This window comes from Vombatus ursinus, unplaced genomic scaffold (genome assembly GCF_900497805.2).
Source record: "Vombatus ursinus unplaced genomic scaffold, bare-nosed wombat genome assembly UNPS02008996.1, whole genome shotgun sequence".
In the NCBI taxonomy this organism is placed as follows: Eukaryota; Metazoa; Chordata; class Mammalia; order Diprotodontia; family Vombatidae; genus Vombatus; species Vombatus ursinus.
The window spans coordinates 794,982-822,696 of NW_020948774.1; the positions used below are offsets into that span (position 1 = coordinate 794,982).

Genomic DNA, 27,715 nt, shown 5'->3' on the forward strand with positions numbered 1-27,715 from the left:
CTTTCAAGATTCAGCTCAAGGGCCACCTCCACATGAAACCTTTTCCGATTCCCCAGCCGCTACTGGCATTCCTCCCTAAACTACGTTTGATGATTCTATATATACTTCTATACATACATGTTGCCCTCCCCACTAATGTAAGCTCCTTGAGGGCAGAGGTTGTTTCACTTTTGCCTTGTATCCCTAGCACCTAGCACAGTACTTGGTACACAGCAGGCACTTAATAAACGTTTGTCATTTTTTAGTGCATAATAATTCATTATATTCGTATATTCAAATACCATAATTTATTCCACTATTGTCCAATGAATGGGCACTCACCTTGTGTCTGGTTCCATGCTATCACAAAAAAGTGTTGCTATAAGTATTTTGGTACATATTGGATCTTTTAGTCTTTGACCTCCTTGGGGTATATGTCCAGTAATAAAATTTCTGCATCAATAGTATCCTTGAATAATTCCAAATTGTTTTCCAGAATGGCTGCATTCACACTTCTCACAGTCCTCCAACATGGACTGTTTCCCTTTTCATCTCTATCAATTTATCAGGTGTGACACAAAACCTCAGAGGTGTTTTAATTTGCATTTCTCTGTAATGATTTCGTGAATGTTGAAGAGTGCAATTTTTCTTTTGAAAATTATTTGAGCTTTAATTTCATGTCCCATCCAGCCAATCATTTAAGTCATCTCACCATCTGCCTGCCACCACCCCACCTAGAACAAGACCCCCACACACTGGACCTAAGACCTGGACTAGGTCATTCAGAATGCATGACCCAATCCCTAGGGAAGTTAATCCCCTCATTGCAAATCAGGCCACTTTCTCTACATGCTGGTTCTATACACTGGGGCATGCTTTAGTTTCATATTCATAGCCCATTAAGCTAACCCCCCAGACTATCTCACCATCTGCCCCTCACTTCCAACTTTCCACTTCCTCAAAACAATAGTTGTTATCCTCTATTAGAATGTAAGCACCTTGAAGGCAGGGACTTTGTCTCTATTTTTAAAAATATTTATCCTCAACCCTTACCATAGTTCTTGGAATATAGTATGTACTTGATAAAATATTGTTTCACTCTTTCATATACTTTTGACTGGGGAATGGCTCTTGGTCTTATATATGTGTCAACTGACTAGTGCTTAGATGTCAGGATTATCAGTGATCTTTAATATAAACATTTTTTCCTCTTTCTTTTTTATTCTACTTTCTCTTTTTAATCCAGTACCAATTATTTTTGGAGTATGTGCAAAAGCTCTTTAATTTTATGCAATCAAAATTTTATGTCTTTTATGATCAAAGCCCCCAATTCTTCAGATGAAGGGCAAACATCTCATAAGATAGTATACTATACAGAGCTTCATTGACAAAGATCTGGATGCGGGGTCCTAGATTATAATAGGTCAGTTTCAATTTAGTCAGAAGATTACAGAACCTTGGACTGGGACAGGCTACCTGTGCTAGCCTAGACTAGCAGGCATCATGCTGAGAAGCAGTACCCTAAAAAAGAATGAAATTTAGAAAAGAAATATCTATAATGTAAGTAAACATTGCTCACTTACTGAGTATCTCCCTGACGGATCATGTCACAGATCTGAAGGATAGACTCCCAATCTGTCTCTAGCAGGAGCTGACTGGTAGCTTTGTCTGCAAGGAAAAAATGTACCCATTAAATGAACTCACTCTAATTTACTGGGACTTAATCAAGTACCAGATCATTTATCTCAACTAAAGCTAGTCACAAAATCAGAAAATTCATTCTGACTTATTTTAATAATTTTTAACAACTTCAACAAAGGTCCAAATATTACAACAGTCCAAAAAAATGGAGAAAGTACTATTCCCCATTTCACAGAGAAAAAAATGTACAAAGGGTAAGGAAATAATTTGCTCAAGGAAGATAATTTAGTAATCTTAACCCTTTGGGCTATTAGGTGTCTAATTTACTCAATTAGGATATAAGTGCCCTTAAGACCATAAGAAATGATATAGCAAATTCTTGATTGTTTATCTAAAGCAGTCTTTGTGAATGGCACAGACATTAATCTCACATTATGTGATTCATAACCTAATATTTCTATTTCATTTAAAATACTGGTTCAAGGAGCAACAATAATGCCTTTCTGCTTTTGGAGAGTATCATTTTTTTCTAGGGCTACATAAGGTAACATAACAAACCTTTTTCACTTTCAATATTGACTAAGTAGTTAACACGTAAGGTACATTTTGAAAGATGGAAAATGCTGGTCAGCCAGTTAAGAGCAGAATCACTTTAAAAGGTTCATATAACTTGCTAGCCCCTCCATTGTTTTCTTGATACAATTTAGCTTATATATGTGAGTACTAAGAAAGGTGTATAATTGCCCCTAAAAAGGTATGCAAAACAAAAGAAATAACTGTCATGTGGCTGTTGGTTAGAAGCAATTAACTCTACCAAAAAAAAGATCTCTCTCTCTAAGCAGGATATACCACATCGTTTACTAGGATCATAGGAACAAAATCTTTGAGCTAGGTTATTTTGAGCTCAGATATTATATAGTCCAACCACTTCATTTTTAACAGATGAGGAAACTGAGGCCCAGAGAGGTTAAGTAACTTGCCCAAGGTCACACAGGTAGTATCAGAACTAGGATCTGAACCCAGGTCCTCTAACTCTCCAAATCCAATGTTTGTTTTTTTACTTTATCCACAGCTGAACCATTCTCTAAGAAAACACACACATACAAACACAAATACATGCACACACCCCATTCTTGCACCTGAAAACTTAAAATTGTGTGCTCCTAAATTATAAAGCAAATGGGCTAAATTGAATTCCTCTTATTCAAAGGAAGGAAATATCTCTCTCCCTTCATTTAGGTGAGAGGTCGGAAGGTTTCCTGGGATTGTACTCCCTGTCTGTTATGCAAAGGTTAGGGAGGGCTCAGACTAAAAAGGTTATTTTGTTTTCCGAAGATGGCGGCACTAGAGAGCCCTGGCAGATCCCAGGAAGAAAACTGGTTCCACTGCTTGGAAGGACCAGAACTAAGAATTTCATCATAATCTAGACCTCTAGTGCAAACTATATTTTCCTGTGAAACAATATTCTTCGTATCTGACTTACTCACCAACCCTTGTGATGAAGGACTTCTGACTCCAGGTCCAACCTGTCCAACATGTCAGATGCTAGTTCTTTAAGTAAGGGGGCTATTTTTCCTGAGGGACATGTGTAAACTACCTAAGAGGGAGGGGCAGAATCGCTAAATCATCAATACTAGTACTTCCTTCTTTTGAGTGCCCACTTACAGCCACATTTTCCTAAATTTCTGGCAATTAATTCTCACAAGACTCCTAACAATAATTGATGCTTTAAAGGTACCCATGTGAAACTGATCCTAAAGAGCACATACATGCCTTACCAAATTCCAAAGGAGGAAAATTAGGGAAGAGGCTAAGGTCCCTGCAAGAGGAGACGAGAGAAAACGAGGGGTCCTCAGTCCTTCCATGCCAATCCCCAACACTGCCTGGCGGCACTGACGCCGCCGCCCCCTCCAGCACCTCGGGGACCAGCCCAGGGGCCAGGGGGAAGAAAGGCGGAGGGTAGAGGCTGGCAGTGGATAGGGGTGGGTGTGGGGTGTCGGGGGATAATAGAGAACGCCAAGGGAAGGAGGGGGGAGGGCCGCCCCCACCCCACGCGTGACCCCACCCTCCGGTGTTTCCACCTCCCCCCAGGGGCCCGACTGACTCAGCGCCCCGGGGTCGAAGAAAGCTGGAAGAGCCGCCGGGGCGCGAGGGCCCCTAGACGGTACGAGGCAGGCCGGGCCGGCCCCAGATCGGCGCTGGAGGTGAAGGAGGTGGGGGAGGCTGTCTGTAGGGGGCACGTTACCTAGGAGACGCTCGAAGGTGCCGCTACCTCTCCCCATGGCGACCTCAGACCCAACCCCGCAGCCACAGACACTCTCCCAACTCGGAGCAGGCGCGCCCCCCGGCTTCCGCTTCCGCCTTGGCCTGTTTCCAGGAGCGCGCACGTCACGGAGAGAGTTGACCGACAGACAGACCGACGGCGACAGGACCGCGGCGAAGACGCTGGAATCTCAGGAATAGAAGCTTCCGGGGATCGAGGAGCGAGGCGGAGTCGTTCTACCGAAGCGAAACGAGAAGCTCGCCGATTGGTCACCCCGCCACGATGGTCGGTGGTGAGAACCAATTAGCGGTCGGAAGAGAGAAACGATCGTCCAATAAGAGTGTTCGGGGAGGGGCGGGGGTGTAGGGTATTTTGTCACTACGGCGACCCGGGTGGGCCGAGACATCCGGTACAGGGATGTGTCTCCTTTTGGGTGCAACTGGAGTCGGGAAGACTCTGCTGGTGAAACGGCTGCAGAATATCCTTACCGAGCGGCAGGGATGGAGGGAGGAGAGGAGCCAAAGATGAGCCAGGGCTCGGGCGATACCCCGGACCCCCGTGGGGCCTCGGGGTGTCTCCGCCGCCCTCCCCTCCCAGCTCCGCCCTCTCTATTCTTCCTTAATTCGACCCGCACAGCTGAACTCCCGGGACGGGAAAAGTGACCTTGGTGACCCACCCCCCACCCAGCCCACGGTAGGTGGTCAGCCCACCTGGAAGGGACCTTACTTAGGTGGCGTGGTGGAAAGAGCGCTGGACCTGGATCCAGGAAGATAGACCTGAGTTCCTATGTGACCTCAGATACTGACGAGCTGTGTGACCCTAGGCAAGTCACTTAAAAAAAAAACAACCTGTCTGCCTCAGTTTCGTCATTTCTAAAATGGGAATAATAACAGCACCTACCTCCCAAAGTGGTTGTGAGGATCAATGAATAAGGTACTTTGCACAATCCAAATGCCCCATGTTTTTATTAGAAATCATCAATCAACAAGGATTTATTAAGTACCTACTATTTGTCAAGCCCTTTGCTATACACTGGTAATAAAAATACAAGGAATAAAACAATCCCTATTGACAAGAAGCTCACCTATTAGGAGATATAACAAAAATACCTAGAGATATCCAGCCACATATTCACATATACATGTGTACTGATACCTATACATTTATGTTTATGTATATGTATACATGTGTTAATGAACATGTTTTGTGCACACCGATGTATCCTGTGCATACATGTGGGTATGCATATTATATCCACACCCAGAAATGTATCTTGTACCTATACATGCATACATATATATACATACACACGTAATGTATGTATACGTATACATACATGAATTTGTATCATGTATACATACACAAACTGTACTTACGCTTTGTGGGTATATATACATATATGTTTATGAATGTGTACTGTATATACGCATGTTTATGTTTAGTTGTGCCTATACATACATTTATATATATAGGCATATGCAGAATAAAAACAAAGTAGTTTGAGGAGTATGTGAGCAGTTGAGGAAATCAAGAAAGGTTTCATGTCCAAAGGCACCTAGGTGGAGCAAATCTAGGAAAATTTATCTTCCTGAGTTCAAATCTGGCCTGGGACACTTATTAGCTGTGTAACCCTGGGCAAGTCACTTAACCTTGTTTGTCTCAGTTCCTCATCTGTAAAATGAGCTAGAGAAGTAGCAAACCACTCCAGTATCTTTGCCAGGAAAATCCCAGATGGGGTCATGACTGAAAAACGACTGGACAACAGAAAGTGGTGCTTGAACTGAGTGTTGAAGGATTCTGTGAGGTGGAGGTGAGGAAGGAGTGTACTTTAGTCATAGGAACAGCCCATGGAGATCCACAGTGGAATGTGGTATGTGTGAAGAAGAGAAAAGGCCAGTTTAGCTGTTTTGCAGTGTGAGAGTAATGTCCAATGAGATTGGAAAGATAGGTTAGGGGCAGATTGTCAAGGACTTTAAAAGGTAAACTGATTAGCACAATGACCAATCTTGATTCCAGAGGAAAGATGATGAAGCAAGCTACCCACCTCCTGACAGAGAGGTAAATGGACTCAAGGTATAAAATTATATATATTTTGTGGACACAACCAATGTGGGAATTTGTTTTGCTTGACTGCACAAGTCAAAGTTTTGCTGCAAAGGTTTTGCTTATATTCTATTTTTTCAGTAGGGGTTGATGGAAAAGAATATAGATTTTTGTTAATTGAAAAAATAAAGTAATTGTTTTAAAAAGGTAAGCAGATTTTATCCTACAAGCAATAGGGAGCTACTGTAGTCCATTGAGTAGGAGAATAACAAGGTCAGATCGATCTGCTCTTAAGGAAAATCATTTTGGAGCAGTGTAGAGGATGAATTGAAATAGGGAGGGAGCTTGGAGGAAGAATACTAATTAAGAGGCTGTTTCAGTAATCTAGGCAGGAGGTGACAAGGGCATGAACTAAGATATAAGCTGTGTGAGTGAAAAGAAGCAGTTGGTTGTGAGAAATGTGAAAGTAAAAAAAAGGGAGTGGGGTGGGGCAAAATTTGGTGATTAATTGGATGTGGGGTATGAGGGAGAGTGAGGAGTTGAGGGTAACACCAAATTTATGAACCTAAAAGGCTGAAAGTATGATGTTGCCATATTTCCCATGTTGAAATTTGTAGAAGGGTGGGTTTGCTGGGAAAAAATGAGTTCTGATGGACAGGCTGAATTTGAGGTATCTCTGGGACATCCAGTTTGAATGTCAGCTAGGCAGTTGGTGATCAGGGACTAAAGCTCAGGGAAGCAAATAGGACTGGATTATAGTAACATTTACATAGCATGTTCTGTTGTGCCAGGCACTTTACAGAAATTGTCTCATTTGATCAAGTGTCTGAAGCCAGATTTGAATTCAGGCCTTCCTGTCTCTAGGTCCAGCACTCTGTTACACCATCTAACTGCCTCTGTCTTCATGGAGATGACAATTAAACCCATGGAAGCTGGTGAGGTTGCTGTGTGAGAGTGTACAAAGAGAGAAAAGTAGAGAACCTGGAACAGAAACTTAAGGACACTCACAGGGAGCATGATGAGGATGATGAGCTAGCAAAGGTCATTGAAGTGCTCAGGGGACAGGAACCATGTCTGTTTAGTTTCCGTCCTAGTGTCACATGGAGTCGAACAATTGAAAATCATTTGCTTCCCCCCTCCCCGTTTGCACTGAGGGTTTTCTTTTCCTTCCACAGGTGGGTACTGATCTCACTGACATCATGGCCCAGAGAAAGATGACTATCCGGGAGCTTGGGGGATGCATGGGCCCTATCTGGTCCAGTTACTATGGAGATTGCCGCTCTGTGCTGGTGGGTCACAGTCTGTTAGACTTCTTTTAGGGAAGTGTGTCCTCTTTCTGGTTTCATCTTCAGTCCTATATGGAATGGAATTTGATCCTTTGGTGACTCTGATTTACACTACAAAGTCTTTGTTAAACTTTCCTTCTCCTGGAAAAATATTATTTTTTCAGTGTTTCAAAAAGATTTAGGGCTCAGACTATGCATGTGTGTATATGTCTATGTCTCTCTCTGTGTGTATGTATATGTAAATGTATCAAGAAAGTGAGAAGCTGCATATCTTAGAGAAAGGGAAGACTTAGGTAGTCCTGCTTGTAACACAGCAATTCTCACACTTTTTAATCTCAGGGTCCTTTTACACTCTTAAAAATTAGTGAGAAGCACACCCCCCAACACACCAAAGAACTTTTGTTTTGTGGGTTATATTTATCAGTGTTAACTATGTTAGAAATTAGAATGTCTTAGTATTTTTTATCTCATTGATCCCCTGAAAGGTTCTTGGGAATCCCCAGGAGTCCCCAAACCACACCTCTCAGTATCCCAGGCAATTCTGTAAGACTCGAAGTTACAGGTGAGCTGCACATCTTTATGGTAAAAGGAGTTTATGTACTTAAGATTGTTCCACACAGATGAAATCATAGGTCTGAACTTTTTCTTTTAAAAAAGAAAAAAAAAGGGTTATTGTGACCAGAGTAGAATATTTGGCTCTGTTGACCTAGAATCTGTAAACTTGTTTTTTTTTCTTTTTTTTAATTAATTTATTTTGATTTATCACCAATCACTTCCATAAGCTTTTGAGTTTTAAATTTTTCTCCCCTCCCTCCTTACCTCCCTCCCCAAGATGGCACACAATCTAATATAGGCTATACATATACATTCTTATTAAACATATTTTCACATTAGTGATGGTGTAAGTAAGAATTAAAATTAATAGGAGGAACCACCAGAAAGAGGGAACAGAACACAAAAGAAGAAAAAAATAGCAAATAGTATGCTTTGATCTGCATTCAAACCCCATACTTCTTTCTTTGGATGTGGATAGCATTTTCCATCATGAGGCTTTTGGAGATGTCTTAGATCCTTGTATTGCTGAGAGGGGTTAAATCTATCAAAGTCAGTCATCATTCAATGTGACTGTTACTTTGTATAACATTCTTCTGGTTCTGCTCACTTCACTCAGCATCAAACCATACAAGTCTTTCCAGGTTTATCTGAAGTCTGCCTGTTCATCATTTCTTATAGCACAGTAGTATTCCATTACATTCATATATCACATTCACAATTATGATTATTTTCTGTGGCTTTCTCTTCATCCTCCCCCCGCCCCATTTATGTTTCTCCTTTCTCCTTTTCCCTCCTCACTAATGTTTTGCTTTTGACCACTGCCTCCCTCAGTCCCACCTCTCTTCTATTAGCCACCTCCCTTTTCTTTCCCCTTTTCCCTCCTACTACCTATAGGGCATGTTAGATTTCTATACCTAACTGATTATGTTATTCCCTTCTTAAGCCAAATCTGATGAGAGTAAAGTTCAAGCAATGCTCATCTCCCTCCCTTCTTTCCCTTTGCTGTAATAGGTTTTTGTGCCTTTTCCCCTATTGTAATTTACTCTTGTCTGACTCCTCCTTTCCTTTTCTCTCAGTACATTTTCTTAGATCAGATCAATTCACTTACTTGGATCCATTTAATCTACTTGATTAGATTTTTTCATCATTACATCAAAGTCAATTCATACCCACCTCCTTTATGTATACCCCTTTTACTTTTTTTAATATTTAATATTTGATATAATTTCTTTACTTTGTAATCCTATGCATTTTATGTTATGTGTTTAAGAACATTATTCTGAGAAGGGGTCCATAGGCTTACCAACCTGACGTAGGGTTCCATGACCCAAAAAAAAGGTTAAAAATCCTGATGAGAGCATCATCAAACCTTTATCACTGCCTTTGTTCAGCCATCTAGGCATGTGTATATTTGGTGTTCGAATCACAGAACGAAGCCAGCCTGAAGAAGTGCTATCTGTGATGGAAATCCAAGGAGACTTTCCTTGAAACCCAGAGAGTTCTTCAAAGCAAAGAAGCTTCCTGGACCTCTGACCTTTTCTTTGACCTGTAGCTTTCTGCCTTGAATTATTGCAAGCCCACGTCTGCTTCTTCAGGACTGGCAGAGGCCCCATGGTCCCCTGAACTTGGGTATTCTTGACACTAACAGGTTCTCTGTCTTCTCTAGTTCATGATTGATGCTTCTGACCCCACCCAGCTTTCCTTATCCTGCAGTCAGCTCCTGGGCGTCCTTTCTGCAGAACAACTAGCTGATGCATCCGTCCTGATCCTCTTCAATAAGATGTAAGGATATTTGGGTGAAGAGAGAAGTTCAGGGCAGATTGCTGTTTGAGGAAGTGTGGGGTGGGGTTGTCATTGTAGATCAGATGCATTATTCTCAGGTGTTTGACTTTGTTTGTTTTGGCTGCAGTGATATGCCCTGTTACATGACCTTGGAGGAGATGAAGGCCCTAATCAGACTCCCAGATATCATTGCTTGTGCCACGCAGTGTATCACGACAGCAGAAATCAGTGCCCGGGATGGCACCGGTCTGGCAGCCGTCCTACAATGGCTCCAAGACACCCATAAAGCCAACAGCTGATTGAAGGCTGAAGAAGTAGAGGTGACAATCCTTTTTGAGACAGAAGAACAGAGAAGGCGTGGCCTGTAGGGCTTTGTCCTCAGGGCAGAAAGGCCCAGGCTGAACCACCAGAAGATGATTAGGGTGGGCCTCAGCTCAACTGACTGAGTTAGCAGGTATTAAGTGGAGGCTGTTTACAAGGCTTGAAAGTCTCTGGTAACTGAACTGCAAACTGAAGAGCTGACCACAGCACTGAAAGGATGTTTTGGACAGCTAGGTCACCCCTTGGAAAAGTCATTTAGTATTCCTAATGCTGCCTTTGGAAGATTATACTACTTCTCGGCCTTTGATTCTCCAGTGTAGTTTGCTGGCCTCTCTCTGGCCCTGATAAGGCAAACATCCCACCTCCATCCCTTTACCCCATCCCACCCCAGAAGCTGAAGCAGCATACAACCACCTGGATTTGGCTTATTGATAATTATCTGGGCTCTACTTTTCTATCCAAATGTCAGAGGCATATGGGATAGGTCTGCCGTCAGACAGGTGGTATAAATTTTCTTATGGGAATAAAGCCTAGATTTTTAAATGAAGCATGTATATTTATTTAGCATTTCATGGTTGACTGAGAATCACTGTATAATAAAACTCTTAATAATTCATATTCATATTATACTTTAAGGTTTACAAAGTGCTTTACATATCTGGGTACATACAAGCTCCTTCAGGATTGTTTTTATTATAGTATCCCTAATCCAACAAGTGGTTTGCACAGATAAAATGCTTAATACTATTTTAAAAAAATTGAATGATAGCCCTATATTACTGTCCCTATTTTATATGTGAGGCAAACTGAAGTTCAGAAACATTAAATGATTTGTCCCAGTTTCATAGCTAGCAGTTGTCAGTATTTGAATACACTGACTTCAACTCCATTACTCTTTCTACTACAGCATGCCACCTATACAAACTTCCTCCTTTGTGGAAGACTTAAAATCTGTGTTTCTTAAAATTGGAAATACCGAAATCACAAGTCCTTCCTATCTTCCCTATACAAAAAAATCTCCCTATGTGTTCAGTGTTAGGAAATTTCTAATCTCATGAGGCAGTTCATTCAGTTGTTGGGACAGCTCTAACTATTAAGTATTATTAGTACCTCTTAAGTTGAACTCGTTAGAACTTTCACCTTCTGGTCCCAGGACTGCTTTCTGGAACTCTGTAAGATATCTGCACCCTTTCTCACAATATAGCACTTGAAAATATTTGAAGCACTTTAACATTCCTGCTACTTTGTCATCCCTCTTTTCCACTTAATCTTCTCATCTTAAAGTTAACTATCAGTAAAAGTACATTAATAAATATTTAAGTACCTACTATGTGCTAAGCACTGTGCTAAACTACTTTCAAAGTTATACATCCCTGAGGTCTTTGCTTTGACTTGATCATTCCTGGAGACTTCTTAGGCTAGATACATAATCCTTTTTGTATGTCAAATGTTATGGACCTGAGTCTGGTAATAAATTTTCTCTGAATTTTTCCTGCCATCTATTGGAAGAGTCAAATTTCTTGAGCATTGAAAGGATTTGAGGCATTCCTCAGATCTGTTTCTGCTTCAGTTTGCTCAGAAGCAATTTGCTCGTGGACTTTGCCTCTGTATTATTTCCATATGTCCATTCTACTGAAGATAATCTTTATCAAATGGCAGATGATAAATGATACTAGGAAGTATTTCCTGGCATTCCGTACAAGGTGATACATACATATTGCAAGATCATCCAGATTGAACAGTAAGCTTTGCTGTACACCCTATCAGGAAGGGTCTTGGCAGGAAGGATCATGGTGTCACTGTTGGGTGTCACGCCTGTGAACAAGCAACGCTAATCATAATGCACATTTATTGTTTGTTGTTCATCCTTCCTTCTAAAAGAGAACCAATGACATCAGGAGGGTGATGACTTGCAAATGAATTGGACTTAAGTGAGGCAGGGTTATGCAAAATCATCTGCTTCACTCTCTCCTCCAGTCATCGGGAGTCCAGTGGCAAGACATAGGTCAAAACGACTGGGGATGGCCCTGGATGTAGTGGGAGACCTTAGCCTTTTTAAGCTAAGGTCTTTCCCAAGTCTCATTTTGTCCGAGGCAACACCCATTCAATAAACAAAAGGATAGGTAAGAATTGAAACAAAAGATGGCTTAATTTGCCCTCATAAAAGAATCAATCAGTCACACCTCTTACATGCCAATGAGGAAGTACTGGCTCTTAGGCTTGTGGATAGGGGCTTTGTAGAAACTCATAAGTCAACTAGGTGGCACATGGATAGAGTGCCAGACCTGGGTTCAGGAAGACTCATCTTCTTGAGTGCAAATCTGGCTTCAGACACTAGTTATGTGACCCTGGGGCAAATCACTTAACCCTGTTTGCTTCTGTTTCCTCATCTATAAAATGAGCTGGAGAAGGAAATGGCAAACCATTTCAGTATCTTTGCCAAGAAAACCCCAAATGGGGTCACAGAGTCAGACAACTGAACAACAAGAAACTCTCAATGGACAGCAAAGTAGTTTTCAGGAAGTTTCTAATTCTAGAACAGTTCAGAGTATTTCTCTGAATACTAGAGAAACATCAAGTATATTGTCCTTCCCTGCAAGCTAAGCATTAAGGTAAATGAAGTTAGGCAATCTGAGAGCTCAATCAGTCTTCAGTAAGCAAAGTTCACGCTGCCCCTTCTCCTGTTTCATGGTCTGGCCTGATTTGATCATTCTTTGGTGCTTCATTGCAACTATTCTTTGTCAAAGTCTTGGACTCAGTCAGAAGGCTGCACCCAAGGACCTAGAAGGTCACATGTGGCCTCGAGGTCACAGGTTCCCTACCCCTGGATAGGGTATGTCGAGAAGGAACACAGATTCAAGAAGGGTGGACTAAGTTATCTGGTTGAGTATACAGTTTCATATTCTGCAAATGGAGCTGGGCAATTTTTCTTAATTTAGAATATGTATCTTCCTCAAAGAAATTCTCAGGTTGAACAAGATAGTCTAATATGTCCAAGAAGAATATGGAATATAGTACCTGCAGTAAAGAAATGCATTGAGCCATTTAACTATAACCAGCAGCCCATAGCTTAGGGATAGAGATGGGTGTCAGAAAGACTGTTTGCCTCAAGATGTCTGTGGTTATTCCTTTATAAACTCACTTTATCAGTGATAATGAGGTGATACAATAATAATTAAGGTAAGTGAATTTCATTATTAAGTGAAATATTTAAAATTTGTGAAACCTATGATCTTGTAACAAAAAACCTATTTGTGCAGGTACTTATTTTCAGAGGCTTCAAAATTCCCAAGTCCCATCAATACTTTCACTGTCTTGTCAATTCTAGTACCACAATATAGCTCATCATTCTTTCCTTTCCCACTGTAACCACCCAATGCAAACTTTAATCTCATTTTACCTAGATACTATACCACTATAATAGCATCCTGATTGGTTTTCTTGTGTCTGTTCTGTCCCTTTTCTAATCCATACTTCATGTATCCATCCTTAACGTACCACTCAACACATTAAAAATGTGATATTTAAAAATCCTTAATGGCTCTCTGTTGTCTATTGGATAATTGATAATTGGGTTGACTAGCAATCGAGGTCCTAAATAATCTGACTGCAATTTACCTATCTGCCATTTTTATCCTGCTCTGACTGCAGTGACCCACACTTCCCTCTCCATACCTAGTAAAGTCCTTGAGTAAGAATGAATCTTACTAGGAATGGTTGACTAAGATTAGAGTCCTTTGTGTTTTATCTATCTTTGTATTTGTAGCACCTAGCAGGCAAGTCAATCTGTTTGCTGTCCTCTCAATTTGCTCATTTCTGCTTTTATATCTTTTCTCATGCCATTCTTCTACTTAGAACGTGCTGCACCCTTCTGATAACCCACGTTCATCACTGACTTCAAGACTGATCTTCTCCAAGAAGCTTTCTTTAAATTAATTTCAACCTACGCTCATTACTTCTTTATCCTCAGCATTTAATCATATATATATTAGATCATTTTGAACTTATTCTATTGTTTTATAATTATTCTCTTATCTTTCAAAGATATATCCCTTATTTAAAACTAGATGATAAATTCCTTTAGGGCAGGGATTTTCTGTTTGATCTGCCAGTAAATCTCTGTATGGTAAGTACTCAATAAATGTTAATTTAACTTCAGTAATTCCATAAAAAATGCATTCTGCTTAGGCAAGTGGACAATTAAAGATGTGAACAACTTCACTGATTTCATCATCATCTCCCAACCCTCATTTTAGCCAATTGTTTCAAATTCCTTCAAGGCTGTTTTTGAGCTGCTAACAGAAAGTAAAATTGGAATATTTGTTTCATCTCCTTTCATTTCCTTAACACAGGCTCTGATGGAATTTCCAATAGCTAGGAAATATCCAAAGGCAGGCAAGAAGAGGACAAGAAATAAAACACTTCATTGAATCAATCAATAATATTCTTTAGGTACTGTGCTAAGCTCTAGGGGTATAAAAAGAGGCTAAAAATAGCCCTGCCCTCAAGGAGCTTACCTGTCTAATGAAGGAAACAATATACAAACAAATATCTGCAAACCATATACACATGATAAATTGGAAATAATTAACAGAAGTGACTAGAATTAAGATGGATTAGGAAAGGCTTCCTATTCAAGGTGGGATGTTGTTTATTGTTTCAGTCTTGTCTAACTCTCCTATTTGGAGTCTTCTTGGCGAAGATACTGGAGTGGTTTACCATTTCCAGATGAGGAACTAAGGCAAACAGGGTTAAGTGACTTGCCCCAGGTCACATAGCTGGGAAGTATCTGTTTTTGTTTTTGGGCTAGGCAATGGGGTTAAGTGACTTGTCCAGGATCACACAGCTAGTAAGTGTTATGTGTCTGAGGCCAGATTTGGACTCAGGTCCTCCTGAATCCAGGGCCTGGATTCAGGCCCGGGCCCTGAGGCCAGATTTGAACTCAAAAAGTTGAGCCTTCCTCACTCCAGGCTCAGCACTCTCTCCACTGCGCCACCTAGTTACTTAGAAGGTAGGGTATTAGTTGGGACTTAAAGGAAGCAAGGGAGGTCAGTAATTGGAGCAGAAGAGAGAGAGAGAGAGAGAGTTCAAGCATAGGGAACAGTCAAAGAAAATGTCTGGAGCCAAGAGATGGAATTTCTTACTCACTGAACAACCAGAAGTCACTGAATTGAAGAGTACTTGTTGGGGAGTAAGAGAACTAGAAAGGTAGGAAGAGGGTAGGTTATAAAGGGCTTTGAACACCAAACGGAGCATTTTGTATTTGATTCTGGACATGAGTTTATTGAGTAAGGAGTGACATGATCTGACCTGTATTTTAGGAATGGCTGAATGGAGGATGGATAGGAAGGGGAGAGAATTGGGGCAGGCAGACCTACCAGCAGGCTGTTACAATAGCCCAGGTGTGAGATGATAGGGGCCTGCATAGAGTGGTGGCAGTGTCAGAGAAGAGATAGGGGCATATTCAGGAGATGTTGCAAAGGTGAAATCAATAGGATAGCAACAGATTGGATATGGGAGGTGAGAGATAGGAGTCAAAGATGATGCCTACATTGTGAACCTAAGAGACTGGGAGGATGGTGTTGCTTCGACAGTAATAAGGAAGTTGAGGATATGGGGGAAGAAGAGGAGAGAGTGGCCAGTGCAGAGGAGATGGCCTGGGAGAGAATTGAGGGGTCAAGGGATGGGAGGTCAGAGTGCAAATGAAGAGTAGGGTTATGAAAGGGAAGGCAGAGGGAGAGGTGAAAAACCAATAGATCATGGTTGGATAAAGAGATTTCAGAATTCTTGGAAATGAAAGTGGTACTATTGATTAAAGAAATGCAAATTAAAACAACTCTCAGGTACTACTTCACACCTATGAGATTGGCTAATGTGACAGAATTAGAAAATGATAAATGCTGGAAGGGATGTGGAAAAATAGGGACATTAATGCATTGTTGGTAGAGTCGTGAACTGGTCCAACCGTTCTGGAGAGCACTTCGGAAATATGTCCAAAGGGCTGTAAAACTATGTGTACAAGGCAGCTATGGGGTGCAGTGGATAGAGCACAGGCCCTGGAGACAGGAAGACCTGAGTTCAAATCTGACCTCAGACACTTTACACTTTCTAGCTGTGTGACGCTAGGCAAGTCACTTAACCTTGATTACTTAAAAAAAAAATCTAAACCACAACAACTGTGCATACCCTTTGACCCAGCAATACCACTACTAGGTCTGTATCCCAAAGAGATCAAAGAAAATGAAAAAGGATATATATGTATACGTGTGTGTATGTGTATATATGTATATGTAGATTTATAACAGTTCTTTTTGTGGTTGCAAGGAATTGGAAATTGAGGGCTGTTCATCAATTAGGGAATGGCTGAATGAGTTGTGGTATATGACTATAATGGATTACTATTGTGCTATAAGAAATTATGAGGGCAATGGTTTTGGAAAAACTCATATGAATTGATACAAAATGAAGTGAGCAGAACCTGAAGAACACTGTACACAGTAACAGAAATATTGTAACAATAATCAATCAACTGTGAAAGACCCTTAGCTACTCGGATCAAGACAAATTCCAAAGGACCCATGATGAAAAATACTATTCACTTCCAGAGAGAGATCTGATAAACTGTAAATGCAGATTGAAGCATATTTTTTTCCCTTTCTTTATGTTTCTTGCTTTTTATTGTTTTTTTGCAACATAGCTAATATAGAAATATGTTTTGCATAACTTCACACGTATAATTGATATCATATTGCCTTGTCAATGGAAGGGAAAGAGGTAGGAAGAAGAAAGAAAATTTGGAACTCAAAATTTTAAAAAATGCTAAAAGCAAACAAATAAATGAAAGAAAAAAGAAAATGGAGGTGATACATTTATGGGTGATGGCAAAATCAAGGGTGTAACCATCCTTGTATGTGGCTATGGTGGGGTGGAGGAGTAGTTCATGAAAGGTGAGTAGGTTGGGGAACTGAGTGGATAGGGCATTTGAAGGAGAATCAATATATATATTGAAGTCCCCTAGTATGAGGGCAGGAGTTGGGGAGGAGAGAATAATTGTAAGCCAGGTATCAAACTATTGGGGAAGGAAGGGGAATGACCTGGTAATCTATAGACAATAACTACCAGGATTTTGATTAGCTGCTAGATATGGATAGCATGAATCTCAGAAGAAGAGAGTTTAGGGAGCAGCTAGGTGGTGCAGGGACACCAGCCCTGGAGTCAGGAAGACCTGAGTTCAAATCCAACCTCAGACACATAACACTTACTAGCTGTGTGACTCTGGGCAAGTCACTTAACCCCAACTGTCCTCATCAAAAAAAAAAAAAAGAGAGACACAGAGAGAGAGAGGTTACTTGGAAGTGGCAATGTGGAGGGGGAGGTGGCAAGGAGTATTCTGACTCCCCAGCCTCGACCAGTGAGCTCAAGACAATGAATGAAGATGCAGTACTGGAAAGAGTGACCACAGAGGCTATATCATCAGGGGGAAGCCAGGTTTCTGTAAGAGCTAGTAGTTGGAAGGAGTGGGAGAGAAATAGATTTAAGATGAAGGGAAGTTTATTGCCTATGGAACAGGCATTCCGGAGGGCACAGTGGAAGGAATTAAAATAAATTTGGGGGTAGGAGGTTTGAAGGGGAGGGGAATGAGGAATCAGGTGTTAGAGGGTGAGGAATGAGGTTTGGATAATGATCTATTGAAGTTCAGAGTCATTGGCAGGTGAAGGGTTTGACCAGATGTGAGAATGTGACAGAACCAAATGTAGAGGCATCACTTAGTGAAGTCAGGAGTGTACTATGTATGACTACAAAGTCATGAAACTACTTTTTTGAAACAACCCAGAACTTTCTGGGACATAGAACGTCTAAATGAGGTTGTCCCCTTCAAAGAAATCACCTTGGATTAAGAGCCATTCCCCAATAGATCAATAGTCAAAAGATGTAAACAGTTTTCAAAGAAGGAAACCCAAGCTATCAACAAAATACTCCAAATCATTAATAATTAGAGAAATGCAGATTAAAGCTACTCTGAGGTTCCACTTCACACCCATCAAATTTGCAAAGATGACAAGAGGAAAAATACAAATGTTAGAGGGACTACAGATAAAACAAGCACACTTGTGTACTGTTGGTGGAGCTGTGAATTGGCCTAGCCGTTCTGGAAAGCAATTTGGACCTATGCCCCCAAAGTTACTAAATTGTGCATGTCCAGCTTTCCCCCATTAGCTCTTCATAGTAGCCACAAACTGGAAACCAAAGGGGTGCCCACCTATTAGAGAATGGCTAAACAAATGGTGGTCTATGAATATAATGGAATATTATTGTGTCATAAGAAATGACGAAATGAACAGTTTCAGAGGAAATTGCATGGATCTCAGAAGAGAAATGAAAAGGAGCAAATGAAAATGTGCACAAGTAGAACAATTTATACAATGACAAAATTGTGAAGAAAAACAACTTTGAAAGCCTTTAGAATTCTGAATGGACCCATGAGTCCAGAGGACAAATGATGAAATGTGCCAACCACCTCCTGCCAGAGTGGTAATGCAAAATTAGACATACGTTTTTGAATATAGCTGATATGGGAATTTGTTTTGCTTGGTCATGCATATTTGGTTTTTTTTTTTAATTGTTCAGTTGAGAGTCAGTGGGAGGGAGAGATAATAAATGCTTGTAAAATTATTTTTTAAAAACAGTCATCTTAGGAGACATACACATTTGAAACATTTTAGGAATTATTCCTTTGAAAATGCCTTCAGAGCCAGTAGCATACTAAGTAACTTCAATAGTGGCAGTGTACGTGTGTTTGTATATACACATACATACATATTTATATATATAAGAATGAATTTGTTTTTTGAAATAGCCAAGGGGCAGCTAGGTGATGCAGTAGATAGAGCTCTGGCCTTGGAGTCAGGAGGACCCAAGTTCAAATCCGACCTCAGACACTTGACACTTACTAGCTGTGTGACCCTGGGCAAGTCACTTAACCCCGATTGCCTTATCAAAAAGCAAAAAAAAAAAAAAAAAAAAAGCCAAAAGTCATTTGCAGCCAAACCTAGTAAATAAAGTAGGTGACCAAGTTTTTTTTAATTGGTTTTTAAATTAAAAGTTCTGAAAGTAACTCTAAAAAGGAGCTCCAATAAACATTTTGATAAATGACAACATAACAGTCAAATGGTCCGGTTCTAGGTTTTACTGAATTTCCAGTGTGGTAGAAAGTCACGGAAACATACTCCACTGGCCCAATTTTTGGGTACCTGTTCTGGTTTTCAGGCTCATGCATTTGGGGGAATATTGGAGCAATAATTACACCTATAGTCTGAGAAACTCACAAGTTCTTTGCAACTCTAAGCTGCATTACTTCATAGTCTTACTCAGAATGCCACCAGTCACAAATGTAGTGGGAACAGTATCCTTAATTAAGCAGTGAAACTGTCCTTGAGATTTAATTGGCTCTGGTGACTAAGGGTCAAGCTGTTAATGTGGCTTCCTAATTGCCTGCGTATAAAAAGCCGCAAGGAGCTCCAGCTGGGCCCTGATGCTTGACCTGTAGACCACCATGAGCAACTCAGAAGCAGGGGAGCTGCACGCAACTGGATCAGCACAGTCCTTTTAATGAATATCCTTATTGAGTATCCTTCCCATGCTATGGATAAAGTAAATCACCTTTTGTTAACAGATCTTCTAGATGGGTTTCATTTCATTCCAATATTGAACTTGAGTTACCTTCCTGGCCTGGTCAGCTCTGGCCTACAATAGGAAGCCATCACAGTATTTGTAGATTCCTTTTAGTGTTGTTTTCTTTTTCTTTTTTAATTTTTTAATTAGAACACTTTCCCCAAGTATTTATTTTTAATTCATTTTTAAATTTTGAGTTCTAAATTCTTTTCCTCCCACTGCCTTCTCCCCTACCCATTAAGAAGGCAATTAATATGATACCCATTAATAATGGGAAGTCATGCAAAACACATTTCTAAATTAGCCATGATGTCAAAACAAAGCAAGAAAATAAAGGAAGTAAATAAAATATGCTTCAATCTGAACTCAGAGTTCATCAGTTCTCTCTCTAGAGATGGGTAACATTTTTCATCATGAGTTCCTTTGGAATCCTCTTAATCAGAGTAGTTGTCTTTCACAGTTGATCATCATTACAGTACTTTTAATATATTTTTATTTATTTCATTAAATATTTCCCAATTAGACACTGCACTGTTGGTGGAGTTGTGAACTGATCCAATGATTCTGGAGAGCAATTTGGAAGTATGCCCAAAGAGTATACCTTTTGACCCCCCCAATATCACTACTAGGTCTGTATCCCAAAGAGATAAAAAAGTATGGGAGGGGAAGGACCTATTTGTACAAAAATATTTATAGCAGCTCTTTTTGTGGTAGCAAAGAATTGGAAATTGAGGGAATGCGCATCAATTGGGGAATGGCTGAACAAGTTGTGGTATATGATTGTGATGAAATACTATTGTGCTATAAGAAATGACGAGCAGGATGATTTCAGAAAAACCTGGAAAGATCTAACATAAATTCATGCAAAGTGAAGTGAGTAGAACCAGAACAGTGTGTACAATAACAGCAATATCTTATGATGATCAGTTGTGAATGACTTAGGTATTTCTGCAATACAATGATCCAAGACAATTCCAAAGGATTTATAATGAAAAATGCTATCCACCTCTAGAGAAAGAACTGAATACAAATCAAAGCATATTATTTTTCACTTTCTTTTGTGGAGGGGGGTTGTCTGTGTTTCCTTTGACAGTGTGACTAATATAGAAATATATTTTGCATGATTACACATGTATAAACTATATCAAATTGCTTGGCATCTCAGGAAGAGTGGAGGAGAGGGAAGGGGGAAAAGAATTTGGATCTCAAAATTTTAAAAAACAAATGTTAAAATGTTTTTACATGTAATTGGGAAAAATAAAATATTATTAAAATATTTCCCAATTACATGTAAAAATTTTTTAATTCATTTTTAAAAATTTTGAGTTCCAAATTCTCTCCCTTCTCATCCCTTCCCCAACCCTTGAGGAGGCAAGCAATATGATATCAATTATATATGTGAAGTCATGCAAAAGATATTTCCATATTAGCCATGTTGCAAAAGAAAAATACAAAACACCCCAAGAAAAATAAAGTAAAAAAAAGTATGCTTCAATCAGCATTCAGTTTATCAGTTCTCTCTCTTTGGAGGTGGATAGCATTTTTTATCATGGGTCCTTTGGAAATATCTTGGATCTATTATTTCTTATAGCACAATTCCATCAATCATATACCACAACCTGTTCAGCCATTTCCCAATTGATGGGCACCCCCTCGATTTCTAATTCTTTGCCACCTCAGTGTAGTTTTCATCACATATATAGAAATCTCCAGTAGGTCCAGATTTCACATTAGATAGTTTATAATAAATCTTAATACTTTAAAGGACCCATGATTTCTATAGTAGGGCTACTTTCACTTCCTTTTAAGAATAATTTTCTCTTTTCTTCCAAATCATTTGTTTGACCAAATATCCTCTAAAAAATGCACAAATACTGGCAGTCTAATGTGCTAAGACCCCAAGTATTCAATAATCATCTGTTGAAACAAATCTAATTAGCTCTTGAATTAGGTTGCTTTTTAAAAAGTGAAAACTGCAAATCAGATTCCAATTATGTACCAAAGTTAATTTATGTGACCTGTCAGTTTTAGCTCACAATTGAATAGAACTACCTTTGCTCTATTTGCCAATTCTCAAATAGGAAGATCATGTTAGGGCTCCAAAATACTTCACTTCCAGCTTATTTCCAATATCCCAAATGTCACTTTACCAACAGTATTTCACTGAGTTCTAGGAAGCAAAGGGATGAATTGTCTTTCTTGGTCTTATACAATAACAGTATTGTCAAAAGGAAGGGAGAGAAGGGGCAGCTAGGTGGTGCAGTGGATAGAGCACCGGCCCTGGAGTCAGGAGTACCTGAGTTCAAATCCGGCCTCAGACACATAACACTTACTAGCTCTGTGACCCTGGGCAAGTCACTTAATCCCGTTGCCTAGCCAAAAACAAACAAAAGAAAGGGAGAGAAATTGTCAAAGAAAATTGAGATTTGGAGGAGGATTTTCTATTTAGAGCTAGAAGCGACTTTAGAGACCATTCAGTCCAACCTCCTACTTTTACAGATGAAGAAACTGAGGCTCAGAGAGGTTAAATGAGTTACCCGAGGTCACAAAGCTAAGAGAGGCAGGACATAATCTGAGGTCTTCCTGACTCCAGGCCTAATTTACTCAATCCACTGCACCACTGGCCTGCCTATGAGTGTTGGGTTTGACTGGAAAGGAGTAGATTAATTTAGGAGTAATGAGAGGAAGGTTGAAGAAGGGTAGAGGCTGTAAGCATTGGAGGATCTTGAATGCTACTATCAGTTGTTTACATTATACATAAACATGTACACTCTTTAGTAGAGGCTTACCAGATTACTTACTTAAACTCATTGAATTCTTGAGGAGAGGCATTACATAACGGAAACAATATTTGTGAAAGATGGTTTCGGCAGGTATGTGCAAAGGGGATGGACTGTAGATAGGGAACCTAGATAAAAGGCTGTTGTAGTCAGCCATCATTAGATGAAAGCCTGGATTAGGTGTTAACTACAGAAATAAAAAGAGGTGGATCCAAGAGACTAATCCAATTTAATTCAACAAACATTTATTAAACACCTACAATGTTCACAACCCAGTACTAGGTGCTAGGAATATAAAGATGGATAATTCACAGGCCTAGTCTCCAGGAGATTACTAGGTATGGGAGTGGGGTGTTAATCTAAGGAGTGGGGTCATTGAGACAGGGGAGAGGAAGATAAAAATGCTAATGATGAAGCTGAATAAGAACTTGACTCATTGCAGCTAGGTGGCACAGTGGGATGGCGTGCTGGGCCTGGAGTCAAAAAGACCTGGTTCAAATCCATCCTCAAATACTTGCTAGCTGTGGAACACGAGGCAGTCACTTAAACTCTGCCTGTTTCCTCATCTGTAAAATGGGAATAATAGCTCGCCCCGACCCCAGAGGTGTTGTGAGCACAACATGATACAATATTTTTAAAGGCATTTGTAAACCTTAAGGCGCTGTACTATATAAATGCTAGCTTTTACTATCATTGGTAGGAAAGCAGAAGGCTCTAGTCTAGAAAACATCCTTGACAAGAAACATATTTGAAAAGAAAGGTATAGGAAAAAAAAAACACAACAAAAATAGGGGAAAAAATTTGAGGATTGTCCATATTCAGGGTATGCCCTGAATAATGTTGTCCCACCTAACAATATTTTGCATTAAAATTGATCATAATATTGTTAACCCTACCCTAAAGACGTAAAACCGGCCATAAAGTCATTCAATGAATCACATATTTTTAACCTGGAATTAACTGCCCCCCATAACCTAGTGTCATGTTTTTGTGGAACTGATGCGTAACACTAGGTAGAGTATGCACTCTGCACGTACACACCCACCCCATATCCTTTGATTTTTACAAAGAAAAACATTCCCTTATCTAGCATTGGCCTGAAATCAATAAGAGCTTGCCTGAAAGTAATCACTGTGTTGCCTAAAGTACAATTTCAAATCTAATAGTAAAAGAATCACCACAGCAGGTCAAAAATGAGCTAGTCTTGGGGACAGCTAGGTGGTGGAGTGGATAGAGCACCAGCCCTGGACTCAGGAGGACCTGAGTTCAAATCTGGCCTCAGACACATAACACTAGCTGTGTGACACTGGGCAAGTCACTTAACCCCATTGCCTAGCCACCAAAAAAAACCCAAAAAAACAAAACCCCCCAAAATGAGCTAATCTTGTGGAAGAACAAGGTCTTCAAGACTAGCTAGTAAAAACTAAGGAAAAGGTAAGAAAAGTAATAATTCTTTATTTCTTTTTTTGGGGAAACCTATCCCTAATTCCCTCCCTCCTCCCCCCAAAAAAGAAAGGAAAAGAAAAACCTTTGTAACAAATATGCATAGTCAAATGAAACAAATTTCTACATTGGTTATGTCCAAAAATGTGTATCTCACTCTGCACCTTGAATCCCTCACCTCTCTGGTAGGAGACAGGTAGTAATTCTTCATCATGGAATCACGGTTGGTCATGAAATTGTTCAGAGCTCTTAAGTCTTTCAAAGGTGCTTTTCTTTACCTTGTTATGGCTTAAATTGTTCTCTTGTTTCTGCTCACTTTACTCTCTATTAATTTGTATGCGTATTTCCAGGTTTATCTTAAACTATCCCTTTCATCAAAAATGAGATCAGATGTGACAATATTTGTAAAAAGTGTTTAGTACAGTGCCTGGCACACAGTAGGCACTGTATACTTATTTCCTTTCCCTCCTTTTATCATTTCTTTTTCTTTTGTGAGGCAACTGGGGTGAAGTGACTTGCTCAGAGCCACACAGCTAGTGAGTGTTATATGTCTGAGGCTGGATTTGAACTCAGGTCCTCCTAACTCCAGGGCTGGTGCTCTATCCACTGCACCACCTAGCTGCCCCACTTTCATCATTTCTTGATGTACAATAGTATTCCATTATATTCATATATTATAATTTGTTCAGTCATTCCCCTTTAAATGGTACGCTCTAAGTTTCCAGTTCTTTGCCACCACAAAAAGAGCTTCCACAAATGTTTTTGTACATATGGGTCCTTTTCTTCTTTCTTTGATTTCTTCAGGGTATGGGCCTAGTAGTGGTATCACTGGATCAAAGGTATGCATAGACTTGGGGGCACAGTCACAACTTGCTTTCAAGAATTGTTAGACCAATTCATAGTTCTTCCAACAATGTATGAATGTGCCTGCCTTTTCACAATCCCTCCAACATTTATCATTTTCTTTTTTTTGTTGTTTTCTTTGCCAATTTGATGGGTATGAAATGGAACCTTCTACTATGCTTTCCAGACATGACTCTACTATATGATAGCTCTTATTTGTAAATGAATCATTATATTCAGATTAAAGAGGATCTAATCTCCTAATGTTATATATGATCAAACTCTAGATATCATTCCCAAATATTAATAGCACTTCTATATAATATTTTCTAAGAGTATAATGTAGGAAAATTAGAGTATCAATATAAAACAATTTTATAATGAAGTATAACTGCAAAATAAAACTTATTACCAATCTAATACCATTAGTCCAATTGAATTAATATATAAATCATCTATATGTAAAACATTCTATGCACATGTCTCCCAATTTTGACATCCTATAAGGGTTACATTCAGAAACCAGTATAGCCTGATTATTATTTTTAATCTCATAGTTACAAAGCCATGATACCATCAATTACTATTCACAACACAAACAACTATGCCATGAATAATAATTGGCCCCAATTAATTTTTCAAACCAAATTTAAATCCAGATTTTAAATTGGTCAGTTCTAAAGATTTCTTTATAATATCAGCTATTTTTCCAAATCTCTTCTTTAGACCTGTGCTGTAGCTTTCTTCAGTCTAAGCCTTTTTCTTTCTCTTTTTGCTTTTTCATTTGGCTGTTGCTGGAGATTCTTGTAGCTAGCATGAAAATGAGGACCTTGGTGTTGAAATCAGTCCTTGGAGAGCTAGGGCATGGTATTTTGGGAAAGAATATTTTACCTTTAACCCAGCAAAAATGAAAGATCACCCAAGTGAATTGGTAACCCTACCCACTCAGAGACAAGATCTACACATTTTGTGTGAGTGACACAAAGCCTTGCTCTTGTGAATAGGTCCCCAGGGTAAATGCAGATATTATTTGAAGAACAGTTGTTTTAGGTAAGAGGTAGTGAGAAACTATTTTGCCCTTTGGGAGGGAACCACCATAGCTCTATATTCAACTGTCACTAATTGTCTCCTTATCTGAGTAACAAAATACTGCAGAGTACCCCTAGGTTAAGATTAGGTTTCCGATGAATCTCTGTGTGTCAGACACTGTGTTAAATTCTGAAGATTACTAAGATAGGCAAAGTTCCTGCCCTCAGGGAGCTTACATTCTAACAGGAGAAATAACATGTAAATAATTAATATACTAGAAGCTACTACATACAGAAGAAATGGAAGAAAACCTTAGAGGGGAAGGCTCTCGGAGTCAGACTTTTCCATGTTTATGTCTAGGCTAGAGATCCCAGTTTTCTGTTACAGATAACTACCTTATTTATATAGATAGCTAGGTGGTGCTGTGCATAGAGTACTAGGCCTGGAATGAAGAAGACTCATCTTCTCGAATTCAAATCTGGCCTCAGACACTCACTAGCCGTGTGACCCTGGGTAAGTCATTTCACCATGTTTGCCTCAGTTTCCTCATCTGTAAAATGAGCTGGAGAAGGAAATGGCAAACTACTTCAGTATCTTTGCCAAGAAAACTCCAAATGGGGTCATGAAGAGTCAGACATGACTAAAATGACTGAATAACAACAACACATTACTCATAGTTTGTTACTCTTATATGATTTCAAGATCCTATCTGGCATAGCTGCATATGAATTTGAGTCAGTAGAAAAGATAACCTAAGGAGGCAAGGCAGTGCTCTTTCCTCATTTAATTCTCATTCTTGTCTTTATTAGAAATATCTGTCAATGCCAAAGCCTAAATTGCTTTGGTGTGCTACATATCAGTCATCAAAAAGCCTTTGTCTCCCTATATAAAATGTATGTTCAAATCCAGCCTCAGACACATAACTCTTATTAGCTGCGTGACCCTGGGCAAGTCACTTAACCTTATTGCCTAGCCAAAAAATAAAAATAAATAAATAAATGTATGTAACCCTAGGTTCAGGCCTGGAGCATTTGCATAAGATTCTCTTCATTGATGGAAAGAATTATGACTCATGGTTTCTTGTTTTTTTGAGGCAGTGAGGGTTAAGTGGCTTGCCCAGGATCACACAGCTAGTAAGTATCAAGTGTCTGAGTTTGGATTTGTACTCAGGTCCTCCTGACTTCATGGCTGGTGCTCTATCCACTGCGCCACTTAGCTGCCCCTTCCTCCTGACTCCAAGGCCAGAGCTCTATCCCCTGCATCACCTAGCTGCCTCATCATGGTTTCTTGTTAGAATGAGCTGATATAAAAGCTTGGGAGAACAGAGACTTTCTTCTTCCTACTTTAGGAAATGACACATAATTCCAGACCCTCTTTGGAGAAAAAACTTGAGAAAAAGAGGACAGACTTTGGAAGATAGACATGTAGGGTAAAGATGGTTTCCCAACATGTCTCTGATTTTCAGCTTGCCTGCCTAGAGACTTTGGGGCATTTCCCTTCAGGTGAGATAGCAGTATCTCTTTTTAAGCTGAACTGAGATATCTCCCTCCCATTAATAGAGTTTATTCACTCCATCATCTAGTATCTTCTAATGTGTAAACAGTCTGTGATTTCTACTTGTTATCTGTGTGAATAAATAGGTTTACTTGCTATTCACTATTTGTGATGGTTTTTGTGCAACAAGCATTTGTTGGCAAGGTGCCAAGTCTTCAGATATAAGTTTGGGGGTATCCCTTCTTCTTAAAGGGATGTTGATCAGGCATGCATCTTGAACCTAAATTTTAAAAAATCACTTCTAGACTAACAATATTTAGTAGGGAGGCAGATAGGTTATGGGTATAATTCTAGTCTAGTATCCTCTTTCTCAGGAGAGCAAAGTGACTAGCTTTACGGCTCCTTCTCCTGCTCCCCTGCAGACAAGAATCATAGTCTCCTTTGCAGAGGAGTAGGCAAGATTCCTAAGAAATTTACCAAATTTCCCTACGAATTAAATTTCAACCGTGTGAACATAGATAGAGTAATAATTAACACTTATATAGTGGTTTAAGGTTTGCAAAATGCTTTTAAAATTAAATTTT

At 39.7% G+C, this 27,715-nt stretch overlaps 2 protein-coding genes across 7 annotated transcripts in view; one reads left to right on the top strand and one right to left on the bottom strand.

Annotated features, from left to right (window-relative positions):
* Positions 1–27,715, bottom strand: part of HGS (hepatocyte growth factor-regulated tyrosine kinase substrate) — a 60,043-nt gene that overhangs the window by 22,382 nt on the left and 9,946 nt on the right. For 2 of the 5 annotated variants that reach the window (XM_027850087.1, XM_027850086.1), the window contains exons 1-2: positions 3,866–4,031; positions 1,563–1,647 (exon numbers count right to left, since the gene is read on the bottom strand). In XM_027850087.1, the coding sequence (XP_027705888.1) occupies positions 1,563–1,647; positions 3,866–3,902 (122 nt within the window). In that variant the 5' untranslated portion in view covers positions 3,903–4,031. Of the gene's footprint in view, positions 1–1,562; positions 1,648–3,865; positions 4,034–27,715 lie in introns of those variants that run through there. The other 3 variants (XM_027850090.1, XM_027850091.1, XM_027850088.1) reach the window with 3 other exon arrangements.
* Positions 4,264–11,372, top strand: ARL16 (ADP ribosylation factor like GTPase 16). 2 transcript variants are annotated; one of them, XM_027850092.1, is made up of 5 exons: positions 4,264–4,361; positions 4,518–4,576; positions 7,102–7,215; positions 9,434–9,549; positions 9,677–11,372. In XM_027850092.1, exons 1-5 carry the CDS (start codon positions 4,301–4,303, stop codon positions 9,846–9,848), a joined length of 522 nt encoding a protein of 173 aa, XP_027705893.1. In that variant the 5' UTR covers positions 4,264–4,300; the 3' UTR covers positions 9,849–11,372. The 2 variants fall into 2 exon arrangements, with proteins under 2 accessions (XP_027705893.1, XP_027705894.1); XM_027850093.1 differs by lacking the exons at positions 4,264–4,361; positions 4,518–4,576 and adding an exon at positions 4,607–4,706.

Coding starts and splice junctions, on each gene's coding strand:
- ARL16 (XM_027850092.1), top strand. CDS start 4,301: ATGTGTCTCCTTTTGGGTGCAACTGGAGTCGGGAAGACTCTGCTGGTG. Junction 4,362..4,517: donor GCTGGTGAAACGGCTGCAGA/ATATCCTTACCG, acceptor TTCGACCCGCAC/AGCTGAACTCCCGGGACGGG. Junction 9,550..9,676: donor CTGATCCTCTTCAATAAGAT/GTAAGGATATTT, acceptor TTTTGGCTGCAG/TGATATGCCCTGTTACATGA.